General features: G+C 38.3%; 1 protein-coding gene across 4 annotated transcripts in view; it reads right to left on the bottom strand.

Moving 5' to 3' along the window:
- Positions 1 to 4,683: 4,683 nt before the first annotated feature.
- LOC124169444 (LIM/homeobox protein Lhx3) overlaps positions 4,684 to 18,617 on the bottom strand; it is a 65,229-nt gene continuing 51,295 nt past the window's right edge. For 2 of the 4 annotated variants that reach the window (XM_046548054.1, XM_046548057.1), the window contains exons 5-7: positions 16,883 to 17,049; positions 11,102 to 11,254; positions 4,684 to 8,235 (exon numbers count right to left, since the gene is read on the bottom strand). In XM_046548054.1, the coding sequence (XP_046404010.1) occupies positions 8,087 to 8,235; positions 11,102 to 11,254; positions 16,883 to 17,049 (469 nt within the window). In that variant the 3' untranslated portion in view covers positions 4,684 to 8,086. The remainder of the gene's footprint in view (positions 8,236 to 11,101; positions 11,255 to 16,882; positions 17,050 to 18,617) is intronic. The other 2 variants (XM_046548056.1, XM_046548058.1) reach the window with 2 other exon arrangements.

Genomic DNA, 18,617 nt, shown 5'->3' with positions numbered 1-18,617 from the left:
ATTTATTCTCACCTCCCTGAAAACAGCACATTTTAGGCTTTTATGTCAGGAGATTTTTACAGTCAACAACGATTGGCTATCACAAACACCCATTCCCTAAATACTGGGGGGACCCTTACCCTGGCAGGACTCCAACTTGCCCTGGTGAGACTCAAACTCTCGACCTTCGGTTCGGTAGGTGAGGACTGCACCCTGCCACCACTGAGGCTGGCATTTCCTGCTGGATATCACTGCAACTGCTTTCTTTTATTAATAATATGTATGTAGTGGGAAAATTTATTTTAGATTACTGAGTTATCAATTTTGGACAATGATGAAAGATTGCATGTATGAATGTAGTAAGATCTTTCTGTATGAGTAGTGGATGCTTTCTCAAGTGAATAAGATTTTCAGCCCTCTCACAGTTATTCACGTTTTCTTTTCTCCCCCAGGAAGGCATTTGAGAAACAGTCAAAGTCCTACCAACTCCTCACTGAAGTACGGTAAATCATTTGGAAACCTCTTTTGAGCCGACTGTGCAATGTCCAGGCTAAACATAGTTTACAGCAGTGCAAGGGATGTTTGAGGAATTGCAGGTCATTGTTGGGAGTATACGCAGAGGAGGGAGAGAACATGTGCACATGTAAATTCAGAACAAATAATAATTCATGCATAAGACTGTTTGCTTGAGCTTGGCTCATGGAGAACTGCATACGATAAAGCCAAATCACAATTTAGCATAAGAATTGGACATCCATCAAGCGCTATGCATTGAGCCTGATTAATCAAAGCAAATGCAACTAAGAGGATACTTCAAGGAATATTGTCGTTTGCTCTAGCTGTTTTTGGCAGTTCGCAATGAACTCATTCTCCAACACTTTTTCATATACATTATCGCAGTCATCATTAATGGTTAACAATCCTGAGATTGTTTTGATGCAGCTCTCCATTCAGTTATCCTATCGCATAATCTTTCTACCCCTACTTCTTCTCTTTCACATCCTTCTTAACATTGGCATAACAATGGGGGGAGGGGATGAGGGGATAGATCCCACCCCAAAACCTCAGAAATTAACAAAATATTTAAAGCTATTATCTATTTTTGACATGCAATAACTTCATCTGCTTAAAGTTAAATATTTAGTGCCAAAGTGATTTAAAATGTATTTCCAGGCATGTCATTTTCCGCGGACCCCTCCCCCCTGTCTCCACCCCAGGCCATCCCATCCCCCCAAAGCATATTCCTAGTTACGCGACTGCTTCTTTATCTGTTCCATGTACATATTTCATTCATGGTCTTCATTTTCCTTTCTTTCCATCCTCTTGTCCCTCGACAGTTGTCTTCATCAGGCCATCATGTCTCCAGATGTGGCCTAGAAGGTTGTTTCAACATCTTTTCAAGGTTTTCGTGAGGTTTCTCTCCTCTCCTATTCTTCTTGGGACATTCTCATTACTTACTTGGTTTGATCCTAATCATTCTTCTGCAGCACTGCATTTCAGATGCCTCTATTCTCTTTGGATTTCTCTGCAGCAGCCATTGTCCGTGCCTCAATTCCATAAAGAAGCACTCTCCAAATGCAATTTCTGATTAACTGTTTCCTTACTTCTATGTTTAAATTTCCCACTTTAAGTTGGCCCTTTTTAAGACGGAACGATCTCTTTGCCTTGGCTATTCTGTTGATAATTTCTTTCATGCTTCTCCCGTAGATAGTTATCCTGTCACCCACATGACAGATGTCATTCAAGCCTTCGAGTTTTTGTTTCCTTATTTTAATTTTGGTCTCAACTTCTTCTCTCCTGCAGCATACTTGTATTTTGGTTTTCTTTATGCTTATTTTCAGCTGATTTTTACCCATTGTCTTGCCCATGTTAACCAGAATCTTTTCCAATCCTTCTGTCCCTACTATTATTGCTATGTTATTGGCAAATCTTAGCATGTTACTTTTTTCCCCTTGCTCATTCATTCTTGAGGCCTTTCCTTTGATTTCATTGATGGCTTTCTTGATGAAAGGTTGAAAATTATGAGTGACAAAGCACAGTCTTGTCTTACACATTTCCTAATTCTTGCTTCCTCACATCTAGGCACTGATCTTATAACTGCTACTTGGTTGTGGATGATTCTCCTGTTATTTTAAAGAACTCCGATTTCTTTCAGGATTATCAGCATTGTCTTCCAGCCTATTTTTGTTAGTCGCATCCTCTTCTATTCTTTTTTCTATGGCTTCCATATAAGCCAGTCGATGCTGAGCCTCCTTCAGTTTTTCAACCTGTTGTTGTTGTTGAAACTTTAAAGCTTAAATGAAGCTGTCTCAAAGATGCAAATAGTATTATCCTTTACTAGGAAACTCATCTGACAAAAAAATCTAATTTATATTGAAATCCAAGTGCTTATAATTGGAGAAACGAAACCAAACCAAACCCAAGAACCAAAATGGAACTGGACCCGTCACTATTGGATTCTATTGTTGAGAATGGTGTGCAATGACCATTACATAATAAGCATAGCTTTCGTTTGTCTTTTCAGCATTTTTTGAAAATATTACGTTAATATCTAAATAAATATTGACTGTAAATTCTTGTAGATCTACAGTTATTCACATGATGAAGCCAATATCTTTATTAATTGGTGGTGGAACTCAGTAGTCAAATTATTCCAACGTGCACTTTCTTTTCTTCAATTTACTTTGTAAAGGGCTGGTTTTCTGACACCCCCACAGAACCAGAAGCAAGCATCAGGAAAAACATTGATTTATGAGAAAATTTTTAAAATTCTGGAAAGTTCAAGGAAAGGTCATTGAATTCTCATACAAGTCAGGGAGAAGCTTAGATGGATAGAAATTCTCCTATTTCTACTACTGATGCATTTAATTACTTCGCCCTATAGCATCTTTTCATTTTTTGGAGTTAATTCTCTGGTAAATAAGTTTTGGAGAAGCCACGTCAAATATGTATATCTAGGCAATTATAAAAATAATAGTAAAAAATCTACTTTTTTCTTTGTTATACCGCTTAAAACTTTTTATTTATTTATGTTACATACTGTTGCATTGTTTTTTATGTTGATATAGGGTGGGACTACGAATGATGAGGGATTTGTAGCCCAACACAATTTAATTGAAGGGTGAAAATGAAAAGACATAGTACATATATGAATTGGATGATAGGTTAATTCATGAGGGCTTTCATGTAGTTTTTAATGTTTTTTGGTTTGAGCTGGTAACATTTTCTGAGTTAAAAATTTTATGAAGGCAATGTAAAATATTTCAATAATTTTGGAGAAACAGGTCTTCTCTGCAGTATTCAAAAATGCCATAAATTCGTCTCTCAGAAGATTTCTTTTGTCATGATAACCTTTTATTTTCTCAACTCATGGGTCTTTTAACATTCATAGAATGAATATTTATCCCTTTAGGATTGTCGTCTTAATTTTGCACAAGATAGGGTATTTGGGTAGTTATTTGTTGAGTCATAGCATCTGGGCCAAAATTTCTTGGTATATTCCTGTAACTCTTGTTTGTAGCCAGATATTTTATTGCATGGGGAAGGGTGGATTTCATTCATGCAGAGGTTGTTTTCCTGATACCTTATTCTTCAGCAATTGTTTGTTTCTTTATCTCTATTGATCCATGGATGTGAGAAGACATGGATATCAATTTAATTAAGGATAACCTATTGATTTGGAATAGATAGTAGCCTCTTCATCTTGATTGGCTATGGACTTGAGGTAGCCAATATTTCAAGTCTCATTGAGAAACATTATCAGCCTAATATTGTTAACAGTGCTTCAAAACAATGTCTCTACATTCTTTGATTCTTACTTGAGTAAAATTTAGGGGTGAAATCATTCATCTGCATCATAAAAGACCTTATTGATCCTATTAGAATATTTTCCCAGGAAAATACCTAAATAATAATATTGTTATAAGAAAATTTATATAAAATGTTATACGGTTTTGTAAAGCATCACGGTAGGCAAATGTGAGGCTCCTAGATGAAAGTAGGCGGGAAAAAACTTGATCAGGCACAGTAATTCATCTACATATTTGGAGAGCGTTTTAGAGGGAAATGGATACGTCAATGAGGATGTCATGAAGAGAATTGCATTAGCAAAGGAAGCGTTCATGAACAGGAAAAAGCTGATTAGAGGATCGTTATGTAATTGGGTAGAGATTAAGGTAGTGATGAGTCTGATATGGAGTGAAGCACATTACGGTGGGGAAATATGGACCCTTAGCATGGCGAACAAGAAAAGACTGGAGGCATTTGAGAGGTGGGTGTGGAGAAGGTGAAGTGGACGGAGAAGAGAAGGAATGATCAAGTGCTGGACATGGTGGGTGAGGAGAGGCAGCTTCTAGATGAGTTGAGGAGACACAAGGTTTTTGATGGAGCGAGTGCTGAGCAGGTAGGGGATGTTGAAAACAGTGTTAGAGGGAAGAATTCTTGATAGGCGAAAGGTAAGGAAGAAAATCGGATTATCGGAAGTGTAGAATGTTGGGTAAACAGGGAGAGGACGGAAGAGAATAGATTTTATGGATGGAATGAAAAGGAGTAGGCCTTATGTTGAATTGAAGAAGGAAGTCCATGAAGCTAGGGAAGACTGCCACAAGGCTTTGTAAATACTCCATGCAAACCTACCTTAATTCGTGGAACACTTTCATAAAAATAGGCGGTATAATGTTTTGTAAAATAATGCGAAGCCAGTGATTTATGATTTTGAATAAATATACAATTTAATATCCATGGAAACATCGTCAAAAATTCACAGGACAATCCATAAATGCTTGAACATTCAGAAAAATGTACATTTGTATCTTAAATGGCAAAGAAGTTTGCCAGGAAAAATTGCAATCAACGGTCATAACCGCAAAAAAGAGAACAAACACAGCCTTGGATGCGGTGATACCTCTCACGTGGAGAACAAAAGAAAAGCGATGGAGCGGCTGATGACTCATTGGCGGTCGGTCATTTGGTGTTGGTTGTTTCCGCCAGTCCGTCGTGCAGACTTGAGAGGAAGGAGGGAGCAGATTTTTTCAAAGGGATTGGGAGGACAGGTTTGGTTCATTGCCATCCCACCTAACCCTTTTAAAAAGAAAAAAAAACCCTCTCCTTTTTGTGTGGAGGAAGTTTTCGTGGGGATGAGGCTTAGGGTTAGGAAGAGAAGAGCTCTAGCAATGCTTGGGTAGTGCAGGAATATGAATCTGAGCTGGAGTAGTATATCAATTGTTGCTGGGTTTATTTCTGTTGAATTTTGCCCAAAAAACAAATTCACTTTCCATATCCAAACACCAAATCAATGTGCACACATTCACCTCCAGTTTATCGTGTGTGACACCATAGTTTCTCCCCATTCGTTGCACGTTCGCTTGTTCGGCACACGAGGAGAAAAAACTCGATGTCTTCTAACAAAATTCCACTTAAATGTCGAGGAGGGAAGTAGTTATCACCTTCAACACGTCTTTCAGATGGGATTAAATTCATGCCTAATTAAGAGTTCTTGGTGAATCGTTATTTCCCAAGGCAAAAGCTAACAGTTAAAGAGTCACTCAGCTGCTCACAAAACTATCTTCTCTGGATAGAATCCATGATCAAGCCGAGGAAAAACATGGATCTCCAGTAGGTGTGATAATTGATTTTTTTCTTTGGTATCGTGTCAAATAGTCTCTTAACATGGACAACTGTCATGATGTTGGTGATTTTCTCCTTCAGAAGTATGCTCTCGCGCTATATACATAATAATATGCATTCATATGTGTTGACAAAGTACCTGCTGAATGGATATTTGTTCCCACTAGGAAATGTCACTGAGTTTCCTGCCAGCTCATGCCTCTATTGTAATTCTAGCTATAAACTGAAAATTCAGGTATTGATTTTTTTCAAATCCATGAAATTTTCCTAGAATTTTTTTCGAAGACTTGAGAAAATTTCTGTGTCAGATCCTACAATCTCAGTTAAATTTTTATTACTTTATTGGTATAATAACTAAAAGTTCGGAAAATACTGTGTAGTGTATGAGAAAAACCGTGGGAACTTGATAAAACGGAGTCAATTTTATTGATTATTTAAAAAAATATGGTGCAAAGTCATGTGAAAGGTGTGAGTTTAGTTCTGCTTCATGAAGTAATGTGAAAATTTTGACTCTTACATAAAGCTTAGTGTCTTTAATAATTATTAAAAAGAGATTTGAGTTTATTATGGCTTTGATTCATTGGCATTTACTTTAGTTGGGAGAAAATCACTTGACTTAGGGTTCTCTATCCGGAGGTCGTCTTTTCTGATTTCAATTTACCATTGCCCCAACTTCAGCAGTATTAGTGGTATCTCTTTAAAAAATCTTTTTTTTATATCATATCTGTGAGAAATTTATCATTGGTAATATCACTTGTATTTATACAATGATAGTGTGTTTCCTAACCAAAGGGATGTTAACCAATTGTAAAACTTTGATCTAAATTTTGGTGGTACCACGTAAATGCCAAAAAGAAGAATTTTTTTGTCATCAATATCTGAAAACTTTGTTGGTTTGGCTGTTGCTGTGAAAATTATTAGCTTGCCTGAGTTTGGTCAAAGTGGGTGATATCATTTTATTGGTACCACTTTTTCATCATTTTCAGTGATACCCAAATTTGATGCTGAGTTTTTTTTCGACATCTCTTTTTCATCATGTGTTGTGCTTTCAAATTTGTAATCCCGAAGTGATACAGTATTGTGCATAACGAATTGATAAATGTATAATATCGCTTTTACTTAACGCTAAAGATGCAGACGTGAAAGTGATATTGATGATTTTAAATTGATGCCTTGTTGACTCAGAAATGACACATGGTTTGGAAGAGTTCTTTGTGAGATTTGTGTAATTCCTGAAATTTTGGAAATCATTGTGATATGTCGAGTTACAAAAGAAATTTCAATTAATTTGATTGCGTACGGATAGCTGAATGTAATGATTGGGCTAGGATTAAACTGTGCAACAGTGAAAAGGCTTTTCTCTCAAAAGTAAATGTCCTCTATGTAATAATGCCTCCAGAATTCGTAAATGATATTCAAAAGTTCGTATCACTCGCGATTTTTTATTGCATTTTCGATTTCCGGAGGAAAAACATTAAGAACACCTACTTTGGCGAATTTTTTTTCGCTGTTGCACAGATGATCTTTGAAATCAGAGAGAATTTTGTGAATTGCTCGTGACCATCGTACTTTATCATTCAAAGAATTTCGAGGCAACTGTCGCGGGCACTTCTATAAAATTTGCATGTTAGAGAGGGTCTTTGGTTCCATTTGATGTGTTGGCGTACTATTGGGACGAGAAACACACTTATTTACACATTGTTCGCACCCTTAAATCATGTACACACGCCACTCCTCTTATTCTCTCGACGAAGGAACGAAGCAAACAAACAAACGCTTTCACAGTTCAACACTGTAGGGAGCAGTGGGGAAAAGTCACTGTTTGACCGTCACTGTTCTCATATGCAAGCGTGACTCTTGAAGTCCTTTAAGTCCACCGTAATGGGTGTGCCGAAAGTATTTTCCCCCGCTATTCAAGTAGGTACCCGAACGAATGAATCCATACCCAGATGACTACTCTAGTACCCACACGAATACGTGATTTGGTATTCGGACGACAATACCATGGCAACAACGTGAGTACTCGCTTATAATTAATATCAGGCATTTGTATTCCTCCATGAACTCCAAGCAATGGAATGTAGACTAATGTCCTCTCCCCAAGATAGCGACTTGGAACATAAATAATTTGGATCCCAGCGACAACTTTTCCTTTTCAAAATGTACTTTTCTTTCGATCGAATATTCTTGCCATTTAAAATACACGGGAGTCGCATGGGTTCCATCTTGGCTCCAACTGTTGGTGCCGTGCACTCCATTGTTTGCAGTTCATTAATACTCGTTGATGCCTTGTTATTCTTTCATTCGTTCGGGGCCTGTGGACGAGTGAGCACTTCCCACACGAGCACTTCTCGTTCTTTCACAGCTCGTTGGCGGCGTCGGCCCACGCGCTGAGCAGATGCGAGATGTGTGGCGGTGCGGTGGTCCTGCCGCCCCTGCGTCCCTTGGCGTGGGGCCAGGGGTGGTCGGCGGGTGGCGGCGGTCAGTAGTGCGAGGCAGGGGCGGTGGCCGGCTCCAGCCACGAGTCGGGGCTCGGCGGGAAGTCTGGGTAGGCGCCGGGCGTGGTGCCGCCTCCGCTGCTCGCGTCGCTCAGGTCCGGGTGCAGCAGCGGGTGCGGCGGAGGAGCGCCACCTGCCGACGAAATAAAGAAACGCTCTGGGTCGTACACATTACGCAAATTATCACTACATCACTCGGTCAGGCAATCAGGTGCCGTGGACCCCGATATGTGTGATACATAAGTTCAACTGATTTAGGCGTGATATAGTGGAAGTTCGACTTATTGAAATAAAAATTAGTTGCACTTTTCCACAATAATTTAATGTGTAGGTACGAAGCGTTTCGGCTCACAGAGCTATCATCTGCTGATAGGCCGTCATTTGGTCCTGCTCCAGATGATGGCTCTGTGCGCCGAAATGACTACGCATTAAATTATCGTGGAAAAGTGCGACTATTTTTTATTTCAATATGCACAATACAGGCAGTAGGCAGGAGGGGGAACGTGCCCCCCCCCCCCTAAACCCATTAATTTTAGCATAAAATATTAACCTATCAAACGAATTTACTCAAACATTGGACATCATTTATAAAAACAGCCCGACGACCGATAAACTGTGTAATTATAAGTGCCAAAATAGCATAAAATGTGATGTTCACATCCATAGGTTCCAACAGCTATATCGTCAAACTGAGGTAATTGAGAAGCATTTACTCCAAAAACACTTCTTAATAGATAAATATCTAGGTGATTATGATAAGAGTAACAACCAAAATATAATGAAGTAAAATCAGATAAAATAAAATCCCAAGTTACGGTGTTGTGCAAACAAACTTTTCTTTTGGAAAATAGTAATAAGGATACCCCAGGAATTCACGAGCTTTCTTTTTCAATAGAATGATGGATAAGGCATTTTTCGAATATTTTTTACCATGTGGATAATTAGGAAGTCTTACGTTAGCCCTGAGGACGGGACAAATTAATGGGTCATATGTTTAGAGACGACGGTTTGATGAAGCCTGATACCTAGGGGCTAATGGACGACAGGTCGGCAAAGTAAGATCTAGGATGAGTTACGTATAGATAATGTTTAAATATGAAGTTCGAATAAAATGAATATTTGAAAATAAAATAGCCGATATGAGAACTACATAAATAATTGTGCCCAGCAAATCTTAATATTATTGACCAATGGTGATGGAGAGAATTCTTGTTCTATACGGTGAATTATGTGATGGAATGGGTATGAAGTGAGGGTCAAGTTTGAATAATTCGCATTGGAGCATTGATGGCTACATCTACATAAGCAAGCCGACTCAACAGGCGTGTGGCAGGTGTTGTTAGGACACCAGCCATTTACAAATAAAAAGGAAGTGCTCTAATTAAATTACGCTTAGATTTTATTAATGTCATCTTTTGTCTTTTTTTACCGAAAACCAGTCTAGTCTACGACGACGAATCGAAATGAGAACGTGGATCCTTTAGAATACGCTCAGTTTAGGGTGAACTCTAGATATTTAATCCTAAAGTTGCTCTTTTTAATCCTAGTAGCTCAGTGTGTAATCGTTAGTGAAAAATTTACACCGCTGAGACCAAAAGGGTGGACGCTTCACAAAAAAAGGCCAGTCGACGTATCCTTGAATCCAACCATCAACCACGTCTACTTTTGTGACTAATAATATTGCGATTGAAAATAATTCTTTGTGCTTTAGGACATAAACAGATAAAAAATAGTCTCCTAACTGTTAATTATACGGAAGTTTCGCTTTTATTAAAGAAAGCTAAGAGTATTTTTGTATCAAATGAATTTAAGAAGTGGTAAAAGGAATGCGGCCAACTTCATTGCTTTAGGGAAGTTGGTGTCATGAATGCAGAGCATTTTCTCGAAAGAACAAAAGTATGCTCCTCTAAATTGGCTTATGACTTTCTAGCCATTTTTCTGGAAAATTTACGTTTAAGACAATCCGCAGTTTACACAGGCTCCTATGGCAACATTTGCACGAGCGTTGCAAAAGTTTTGATCACTGTTAGCATGTGAATGTCATTTTGAAATACAAATTAATATTGTGCTCTTTATGATGCAAGGTCAATGAAAAAAATAGTTTTTAACCACGTGGTCTTGTTACTGTTCGATTCAACGGAAAGATTAGGCTGCAACCAAAGTCGAACCCCGTTAATTAGATAAAAATAACACCACGGGCTATTGCTGCCCACCAGGCTATGCTGGCTCTCCTCCTGGAAGGTAGGCTAATCAATGGGCACGGAGCCTTTTACTTTGCATAGCATCTAGGATGCAAGGATCGGGATAGGTTTGTCAGATGCTATGGAGCATGTTGTTCAATGGGAGCCAGGCTTGTAGACGTCAAAAAGTGGTAGCATTCAAAATTTGGCGCTAGAGAAGAATGATGATGGCTTGAACTTCTCCTGTTCTCCTGTGCATAGCGTTGCTTCAACTAAATTCTCCCTCTTTTCTGTTTTCATGTTCCTCCTCTCCCTTGATGTAATAACTCTCTGCTTCACATTCCGCGATTCCGTCTTTCCGTCTCTCAACGCTCTCTCTCCTACCAAATCCCCCTCTTTATTCACTCCCTGGCTTTAAAATATTCTTCCCAAGACCTCTTTTCCTCTACCAATATTTTCAAATACTCCTTAAAAATGCCACCTGAACAACTCACCACTTTCAACCCATCATCCTCATTCCCCCTTTCTTATGTTTGAACATTTTGTTTTCTGTTTTTTTATTTATTGTGTTATCTTTAAGATGTTATTTATTTATCGACGATATTCAATGAAAAAGCCTTTGAGCCTTTTTTGGTGGTGAAATAAATAAATAAATAGCGACCAGGATTCCATTTGTAAGAGTTCAGTGCAGCGAGTACGCGCAAACTGTAATAGACTCGACAAGAGTGGACTTGTGATTGATTGAGAGTAGTAATATTTGCTTTATCAATCGCTTGAGAAGCGTGTGTGTGAGAGAGGTGGGAAGATAGAGAGACGTACCCTGTGTAGCGAAGAGGGTGTCCGCTCCGAAGGGTAGTCGCAGCGGGGGGGAGGAGGTGGCCAGGAAAGAGGGGGGCGTGCCCCTGGCAGCCGAGCCCGCGAGGAGAAAGGGCGGCGGCCTCCGCAACCCACCGACATCGCCACCCAACGGCTCTGCGGGAAAAACGGACAGCCAATCACAAAGCTGTACACATTCCATCTTTTGCGCTGCCTCTCAGTGTCGTCCAGATAATTTATCTAGCTCTGGTCGCTATGTTTGTTCGTTATATACGTTTAAAATTACACCCACGATTTTATTGATGCCAAAATTCTGTTGACGTTACCTTCACTACCTAAACAGGATCAAAATTACGACGGACACTCGATGTTAAGAGTAAATTGACGAATTTGCTGTTGATGATAGGTGGTTTTGACCCTGAAATCTAAAAAATGTTATGCTGATACCGCCTTCCCAAATTGAAGACAAGAAATCTCGCAGATTTTATTTTTTTCAATTTGCAGAACAAAGGAGAAACGGAGAGCTAACCAAATGTCTGAGCGTATGGACTCGTGTGTGACTAATTGTATATTCGATCTTTTCTGCTGCTTCATTTGTTTACTTATTTCATTAGCTACATTTGATTCCGCCGCATGTTATTTATTATCGCTGTGTGAGATGATGATGAAAACAAGTTTGAAAGAGCTAATTTATGCGCAAAACTTGTACTTTTTCTACCACTGGATACATTGGTTATTCCGAAATCACGAATATTAAAACAGAACCACGTGGGCAGTATAAGATACGCTATTTTGCCGTAGCTATCTACGTAATGGCGTTTTAAAAGAATACAATCATGCTCCTGGTCACTTTCGTGGATTGATGCTTTTGTGGAATTATTTTCACGGCAAGTCTGGTACCAAAATTTATGTTGCCATGATAGCGGGTCCTATGTAACGTCAAAATGACTACGTTGACACAATTATTTGTTAAATGGTTCTGAAGTTACTATTGATGGCGTGCTTTCCACGTAGTATAAAGTTTATTTACGTAGTGATGATAACACGATGGGAACTATCTGATGTGACTGGAATGCTGAGATTATACGTTTGATCTCTTTTATTTTGAAACCAAAATTTGTTGGAAATACCAAAATATTATAAGTTCTACGTGTTCATTCATACACTGCTGACTGCAATAGTTTTCCTAAGGGTTGCTATTTGCTAATTCGCCCAAAATTTGAACAATGAGATGATAGTGGCCAGGAAAAATTAGGGCCCCTCTGATTGGTTTGGGCTCTTTTAGAATTGAGAACCCAAGGTCACCAAAATACACAGTTGTATAATTGAAAAATATACGGATGACGGGAAATCAATGCGATGGGAATTATGGTTAAATTTGGTAACGAACAGATTGAGGGCATTATCCACTTACCTCTGCGGCGACATATGCCGAGGCTAGGCCAGAAAATGCGCGGGCGGAAGCTATGGAGTGAAGAAGTGTAATAAAGGGAAACCCTCCGACTTAAAAAACGAACAGGCAAATTTTCTTGGGAGCTTTCGTTTTCAGTATTCAAACACAGGTTCAGATACCTAGATCATTTTAAAACCGGTTCGGAGACGTGTGATGTTTTTGCCGAAGTAAACGTGTCTTAAATAATTTAACCCGATACTTATATCTCTCCAATCAATTTTTGTAGAGACATTATTTTGGTCTCATTTTCAAGCTCAGACTTTGCTGTAGACATTTTATATGAATAAATTTTACTTTGCTTTACGCCTTGTCATTGTAAAAAAAATTGGTAATTCAACATTTTCAAAAATTCCTCATCCTAATAGGCCTAATAATAATAATAAAAATAATAATAAATAATAATAAAATATTATTTTTGAAATAGAAATTCCATTTTACGTTTGAAAAAATTAAATTTTCCAACAGTTCATAAATTTACCTTTTTAATATATACGAATGTATTTTTCCTACTGCGGGGCGATTTGGCTTCGCAGTTAGAAATAAAGACAGTAAGCTTATCGTAGGCCTTTTGCAGTAATTGATCGAAGCCTCGTTAAAATGCCCCAAAACTTAAATGGCACATCGTCCTTACCGCCAGCACTTGTTATTTAAACTATAAACGCAATAATTTATGTGAAATTGATACGAGAGCCAACATAAAGGCTATATTTGAAAATCATCTAGTGTGAATTTATTTTCGGGCAAATTCGAGTTTTTACAATTCAATAGGATATAAATCAGTGTAATGGAAAGATAAGTTACTTTTCATAGAGATTATTTAATGAGTGTCACCACAAGTCGTTCCAGATCGAAAATTAATCCTTTTTTTTTAACTATACGTGATCCGTTTCTATTTCTGCCTCTCTATTATTTGCGAAGGCGTCATGGCCACTTGTATCCTCGTTTTCGAATTTCATTTTCACTGCGATTCACTGGAAAGAGTTACCATGTGGAAAACATAGTGAAAGATTGTTTCCTTTCCGAATTTTCCATCTTTATATCTTCGAATCCTATTACTGCTGTTGCAATATTTATATGCTTTACCATAATTTAATGCAAGAATATACAGAAAATACCATGCATGAAGACAACGGTTGCAGGTGTACAGTACGAGTGCATCGGTGTCAAAGAATTTCAATGATATGCAACTGAGTACCTTTCTAATCTGCTCTTACTTTTAGAATCATTAATATTAATGAAAATAGAACTTTAAACAGGTCACTATAGATCATATATAGAAATACAGGTTGGATATTTTGCGTGCATCGTCAGTTATAGTAAAGACTAATTTGTACTATAGATTGTGATAATTTAAAATGAGTACATACCTGCTTTGCAAATTCAAATCATCACATTAAGTTAGGTAAATTGGCCGTGCACATAATGGAACTACCCTCTATCTGGTTCGACAATTTTTGGTCTTTCTTTTTAGCGCTGTTACAATTCAGGGTATTGGGGGAGAGTGAAGCCATTTGAAATGGTTTAGAGAATCACGGAATCTCGTCTATGGCATTGGAGAAAAAATATATATTGTGTCGCTCGTACCTAGGGAACCGTCAGCCTGTCAGATATCTTGGAGGGCTTGCGGCTTTGACACAGAAACATATGATACAATTTGTCTTTCAAAGATAATTGTATATCAAAATGTAGGGATAACAAGCTATATTTTTTTACTCAATTAATGTTAAAATAGTTCTTGGAGTGTAGGTCAATGTATGTTATGCAAAAAGGTTTTAGCCAACGTTTCTGTTTATTTTAAACTATCATCAGGGCTTAACTTTGTACATATTTATTGATATTAAATATGATTGATATTATATTAATATCATATTTAATATCAATTAATATGTGCAAAGTTAAGCCCTGATGATAGTTTAAAATAAACAGAAACGTTGGCTAAAACTTTTTTGCATGACATACATTGACCTAGACTCCAAGAACTATTTTAACTTGAATTAAACGAGGTAAAGATAAGGAAAAAAATAATTACTCAATTAAGTTATCCAAGTAAATATTCTCTATCACCATACGTTCATTGAAAAGATTTTAGTTTCAAGAGGCAATTTAAATTTATCATCATATTTTTACTTTCAGTCAACTAAAATTACGTTTGCAAGTTACGATTTGTCTGTATGTTCATTTTAAAGTAATACGTTGTAGCATGATAGTGAATATCTTTCAAGAATGTTGCATTTTACTGACTCCTAATCCCCAAAGATGTTTGATGCAATGAGGCGCAAGAGAATGAGCAAAAGTTTTGGGAAATGAAGATAATTATTAAGAAAATGCACTGCAAGATGTTTACAGTCTCTGTGACCGGACTATGGAAGGCTGCGGAGCAATACTCAATATTTCAGGGATACATCAGTGCGCCCGATATTCACTGCTGACAATAATGCACAGCGGGTTGGTGGGTGAATCAGTGCTCACGAGGAGTACATAGACATCCCCTATGAGAAGGAGTTGTATGAGGTGTACTGATAATTTCTGGTCTTGCTTGTTTCCCAAATTTTGCTACGTTGGAGACAACGAGGTTTAAAATGGTAGAAAATCATTCCGAGACCCATATTCATGCAACAGAATGGCTTCGTCTACGTTTCAGGAATGTGTCCAATGTGTGCCGCACTCTTTTGTACCCTGTGTATTAAAAGCACTGAAGACATTATGATAAAAATTCCGATACGTTGTTGAGGAATTGCTGTTTAATTACACTGTTCTGCAAAAAAATAGTTCAAAAAAATTCCTGGCTACAATTTAGGGTTTTTCTGTCTAACTTTGGGTCGCTGAATCCGAAAATGACCTCCGTTTTTTTCTATCACCCTCCATTTTTACGCAACCCCTAAATCGAGGAAAACAACCCCTTATCTAAACTTATCGCTTTTTAAGGGACTTTTACTAATATTATATGCTTCTGATTGAAAAAATTTACGTTTTAAGGCTATCAGGGTCAAGAGAGAGACAAACTTCATTGGGGTTGAAAAGATTTACGGGGTGAAAGTAAAAAAAACTTGAAAAAAACGAAAATTAACAATTTTTCTTCGTTTTTTATGACATAACATGGTAGCTAATGGAAAAGTTTTTAATGGAGGAATACACTGTTAACCCCCCCTATTTTGTAAAGGATTTAAATAACAGTGAATTCATCCATTAAAAACTTTTCCATTAGCTACCATATCATATGTCATAAAAAACGAAGAAAAATGGTTATTTAAATGTTTTTTTAAAGTTTTTTTTTCTTTTACCCCCTAAATCTTTTCAACCCCAGTAAAGTTTGCCTCTCTCTTGACCCTGATAGCCTTAAAACGTCAATTTTTTTCAATCAGAAGTATATAATATTAGTAAAAGTCCCTTGAAAAGCGATAAGTTTAGATAAGGGGTTGTTTTCCCCAATTTAGGGGTGCGTAAAAATGGAGGGCGTTAGAAAAAAACGGAGGTCATTTTCGGATTCAGTGACCCAAAATTAGCAAGAAACACCCTAAATTGTTGCCAGGCATTTTTTGAACTATGTTTTTGCAGAACAGTGTTATTTCTGCAACCTTACCTCGAGAGGACCCCCCGAAAATAATTTGAGAATTGGGATCAGGGGCCGGCCATATTTACACGTTGCGCTCATGTGTGCGTTCGTGCTATTTAAGATTTTTCATGAATTTTGATGTGCACGTCCGTACTTGCTCAAGGCTTTGGAATTAAATGCAATGGTTTGAGGCGTTGCTTGATGGAACTCCTTCATGACTGTCAGGAAAGAATAAGGCTTGGCCATTTCCACGTAATTCATTCACTCGCATGTGAATAAATCATGTGGAAATAGCCAGGCCTTATTCTTTCCTGACATCCACTGTGAAAGTACGAGCCTCGTGTGAAACGTTTGGATTCTTAATCGAAGCGAATGCTATCATCTTGAAAGTTTCAGGTATTATAGATCCTTGATAAAATTTGTCTGCATAGAAAAGTGCTTCAGAATCACGTTCCAGACGATAATGCAAAATGCATTTTAACCACTAAAGATAAAGCATCAGTGAAAAATTACACGTAACTTTAAGTTAAAAATTTATCTGTATTTCAAATTTGAAATTTTTGCTTCAGTATTTTCTTGTATGCAAAGTTTTCTTTTATTTGAGAAACGGCCATGTATTTGCAAAGGCCCACTCTATGCACTGAAAATTTCAGAATGATAGCATAAGTGTTTGAAAGGAGAATTGCGTCATCAAAATAGATTCAAAAAGCGACTGGTCCAGAGGGAAAGAAAGGGGATTCCATGGGTGAGAGATCGAAATATTAGTTGTTGTCCTCACCGTGGTGAGAGAGGGGCGGCGCCACTTTGATCTCGTCGTCGTCGTCCTCCTCGTCGAGTCTCTGTTGGACGTCGGTGCGCGGCGAGGAGGCGCCCTTGATGCTGCGGAAGTACTGCGACCAGCGCGTCCGACCGGCGTCCTTCTTGAGCCGCTTCTCCTTTGCCCTTCTGAAACCAAGGGCAGGCGATGCGTGAGAACAACCCTTATGCACTCTGACACAAACACACACATGCTCCGTAATCACAAAGAAATAGTTAACCAGCCTCAGAGACAACTTCCTCCGGCTTCAAAAACGTTATGGGACCGTTCACGCAGACCCAAAGTTGTACTTCACCTAAATAATTCGATTGATGCAAAGGGAAGATAGCATAATTATATCTTCCTTTTTATCCGCAATCCGCCTCAATAGGCGTGTGGTGGGGGCTGTTAGGACACCAGTCGCCACAAAAGAAAATGAAAACGGAATCCGCATAGGGCAACATTTAATGAAGTCCTTCATTGTTCGGGAAAAAAAAGGAATTCCCATACCAATCTTTTAAGCAAAATTTCTCTCTTAATTCACCGTGTATGTCGGATAAATATGGTGGAATTATAACATGATGTTCTTCGTGTCACTGGGAAAGATATCTATTCTTAATTGCTCGAGCAATCCAAGCTTAGCTCGTAGCCTCTGAGTCACTTGCGGCTTCCAGTCTAATTCGTTTAAGATCTGTGTAGCACTTTCTGTTAGCCCGTTGCAGCTTTTGACGAATAGCGCAGCTTTCTTTTGTATTTAATGAAATTCGCAGTTTAAGTCTTTCTGCGTCAGATCCCATTGTATTGTATTCTCGCTTCAAGGTGTGAGCGAACGAGTCCGAAATAGCACTTCTCCATCAATTTACCATTCGCTGCAAAATTAAACCCCTCTCTCTTTCCTGTCAGCGTGGTCCAATGGAAAATCTTCCTCGTTCAGCCGTTTTCTCTTTAGGTTTCAATGAAAAAATACGCATGTCTCTGCTCACATTTCATGAGTAGGCGATATCATGGTAGGTCCGTTTCATAATCCGTTCGAGGAGACCAACTCATATCTATCGCTAAGCGCGTGATTTCGGTGCGCGAATTCGCATCCGGTACTATACGTTCTTATTAATTTAATTAAAATACGAAAATAACGAGTTTTTAACTTTCTTTTTCATGCAATACTCACTTATTTACTCCAGTTTATAGAACTCAAATAGCAGTAACAGCAGTCATGATATAGCCTTCTGAAGAGAAGGATTATTTATTTGCGCCCGAGGAGGACATATTTGTATCACTAATATCGGTAGCAGGGATTTTCCCAACACCCAGAAATATCTTCGGAAAGAAAGCCCATTTTTAGTCTTCTCATTATTTTCGGTGTCCCTGTATTGCGATTGATGCGTCATTTCATGCATCGTTTCATCATGAACGGTCTCTGGCGTAGAACCGACTCATGTGAATTATAAAGACTGATTTGTCGCTCCACATAAAAACACTTATTCAAGTAATCTGGTTTTTTAGGTCTCAAGACGATGAAGTGAGACCTCGAAATGGGGGTCGCTTTAATGCTACTTTTTGCGGAACGACATCGTTAAGAGTGGCATTCATATCGCGCATCTTATGATACATCGTTCGTTGGTCCATTTCCGGCCGATTCAGGAATGGTGTCTCAGTCGGATTGGACGTACTCAACGCTGAATTGGTCGGGAATGTTTCAATGAATTATTGAATTACA

The sequence above is a fragment of the Ischnura elegans genome, chromosome 12 (assembly GCF_921293095.1).
Source record: "Ischnura elegans chromosome 12, ioIscEleg1.1, whole genome shotgun sequence".
Taxonomy (NCBI): domain Eukaryota; kingdom Metazoa; phylum Arthropoda; class Insecta; order Odonata; family Coenagrionidae; genus Ischnura; species Ischnura elegans.
Note: the sequence above shows the minus strand (reverse complement) of the source record. Positions and strands in the feature narration are given on the sequence as shown.